This window comes from Papilio polytes, unplaced genomic scaffold (assembly GCF_000836215.1).
Source record: "Papilio polytes unplaced genomic scaffold, Ppol_1.0 DF823288.1, whole genome shotgun sequence".
Taxonomy (NCBI): domain Eukaryota; kingdom Metazoa; phylum Arthropoda; class Insecta; order Lepidoptera; family Papilionidae; genus Papilio; species Papilio polytes.
The window spans coordinates 1,316,049-1,318,246 of NW_013525916.1; the positions used below are offsets into that span (position 1 = coordinate 1,316,049).

The following is a 2,198-nucleotide window of genomic DNA, read 5'->3' on the forward strand; positions in this document are numbered from 1 at the left end:
ACCAGAACCTGTATTGCAAAGAGAGCTTCTCTGGTACCCACGCCTGCTCGAAAGCCAAACTGGCTGTCACCAAGTTGGTCGTCACACTTCTTCCTTATACGCTCATGAATGATGCTGAGGAATACCTTCAACACTTGGCTCATGAGGCTAATCGTTCGGAAGTCCTCGCATCTCTTCGCATTCGCTTTTTTTGGAAGCGTGACGAACGTTGACTTTAACCAATCATGAGGCAGTTCACCAGAGTCGTATATTGAATTCATGAAATTAACGAGAACCTCGATGTTGTCTTCCTCAATGAGCTTCAATACTTCGATGTTAATATTGTCTGGTCCCGGTGATTTTCCGCGCTTGGCTTTACTCAGAGCTCTTATAATCTCTTCCGGCATAATAGAGTATCCTTCGGTGGTTGTGTTAACTACTTCTTCGTTGCGAGTGTCATCATAAAACAAAGACGTTATATATTGTTCCCATTTTTGTTTTTTCAAAGATATATCTAAGATGGGGATCTGATGTTCGTCTACAAGTTGATTTGTGTGCGTTTTGTGACCCATCAGGGTTTTTATTTCTTTATGTAGATTGAATGCGTCATGTTTTTTATATAGATTTTCTAGACACTCACATTTATGCCGAAACCAAGACTCACGAGCAAAACGAGCTTCTCTTCGTATTGTACGATGTAGCTTTTTATATTTAGTGACATTGGTATGTTTATAAAGTCGTCTTTCTTCCATGAGTTTGTAAATTTTCTCTGTCATCCAGGCTTGTTTAGGTGACCAGTCTCTCTTTAGATAGTCCTTATTAATTTCTAGTATTTTAGCTTTTAGTGACCTCCATGTCTCTTCAGATGAACTAATCGCCTGTGTTTTTATCTCTGCTGCCCATTTGTTTATTTCTACTTTTATTTTAGCTTTAGTATCAGTGTCATTGAATTTTGTTATGTCGGATTTAAAATTTACTGTCTTTTTCTTAATTTTCTTAAGTATACACGATATTGTGGCGATAAGTGGGTTATGGTCCGAACCGATGTCTGCTCCCGGATACGTTTTTGTGTTTTTGATGCTGTTTCTGAAACGTTTGTTTATAGTAATATAGTCAATTTGATTCCTAATTACGTGTTGTGGGCTGTGTCGTGGTGATGTCCAGGTATATAATCTTCGCGGTGGTAGTTGGTAAAAGGTATTCATTACGACTAGGTCACGTTCTTGGCAAAACTGTACAAAGGTCTCTCCTCTTTCATTTCTTGTACCCAAACCGAACTTTCCTGTTACACCTTGTACCTCCACATTTCCTACCTTAGCATTCATATCACCCATAACAAGGTTAACTTCATGTTTTTTTGTTAATTTAAGCAACTGTTCGACTTCGCTATAAAAATCCTGAACTTCTTGATCTGTACCATCAGTGGTGGGAGCATACACTTGAATAATGTTAATATTTCTAGGTTTGGCCTGTAGTTGAAGCAACATGGTACGGTTTGAGTTAGGTAAAAAGCTATACGTAGTATTTAAGGATTTTGTGTTTACAATAATTCCTACTCCATATTTATTTGAGGTGTCATCGGTGCCAGAGTAGTACATAATGTGGTCTTCATCTATCTGGTATTTACCGTTTCCCCTCCATCTAACATCACTGATACCTAATATGTCGATTCTTAAACGTATCATCTCTTTGCATACATTATGGACTTTTTCTGGACTCTTCAAACTTCTCACATTCCATGTTCCTAATCTTAACGTTTTTCCTTCTGTTTTCCGCCTGGGGATTCTTCGCACCCCTGTCCCATTTAAGGGACGCCAGGAACTCGGGGCCATTCTATTCTTCGACTTTTCCATGGATAACTGATTACTAGGGATAATATTATGCAGTGGTCTCCCGTTGCCTTCTGCATTAGACTTTTAAGAAGTTATTTAGCCTTCAAGGCCGCTGTAGCCTCATCCAAATGGTTGTCCACATGGGTGTATGGTTATACCGCCATTGCTCGGTCGCCAGAGCCTCGTCTGTTGTCTAGCAGGGGGTACCGCGGTGGTCAGATGTAGTAGACCACCGCCGTTGGTTGTTTAAAACTACAACCAACGCGCGCAGGTGAGGTTGACAGTTGGGTCGGTTAAGATGTTGTTACCGTTTCCCCTTACCCCCCTATACTATTATAATAAAGCGTAAACACACATTTCTTTGTTGCCTAAGATGTCAGCAATTAC

General features: G+C 40.0%; 1 protein-coding gene across 1 annotated transcript in view; it reads right to left on the reverse strand.

Annotated features, from left to right (window-relative positions):
• Nucleotides 1–1,811, reverse strand: part of LOC106104958 — a 10,519-nt gene extending 8,708 nt beyond the window's left edge. The window contains exon 1 of the mRNA XM_013285152.1: nucleotides 38–1,811. Coding sequence (XP_013140606.1) covers nucleotides 38–1,811 — 1,774 coding nt within the window. The remainder of the gene's footprint in view (nucleotides 1–37) is intronic.
• Nucleotides 1,812–2,198: the final 387 nt, after the last annotated feature.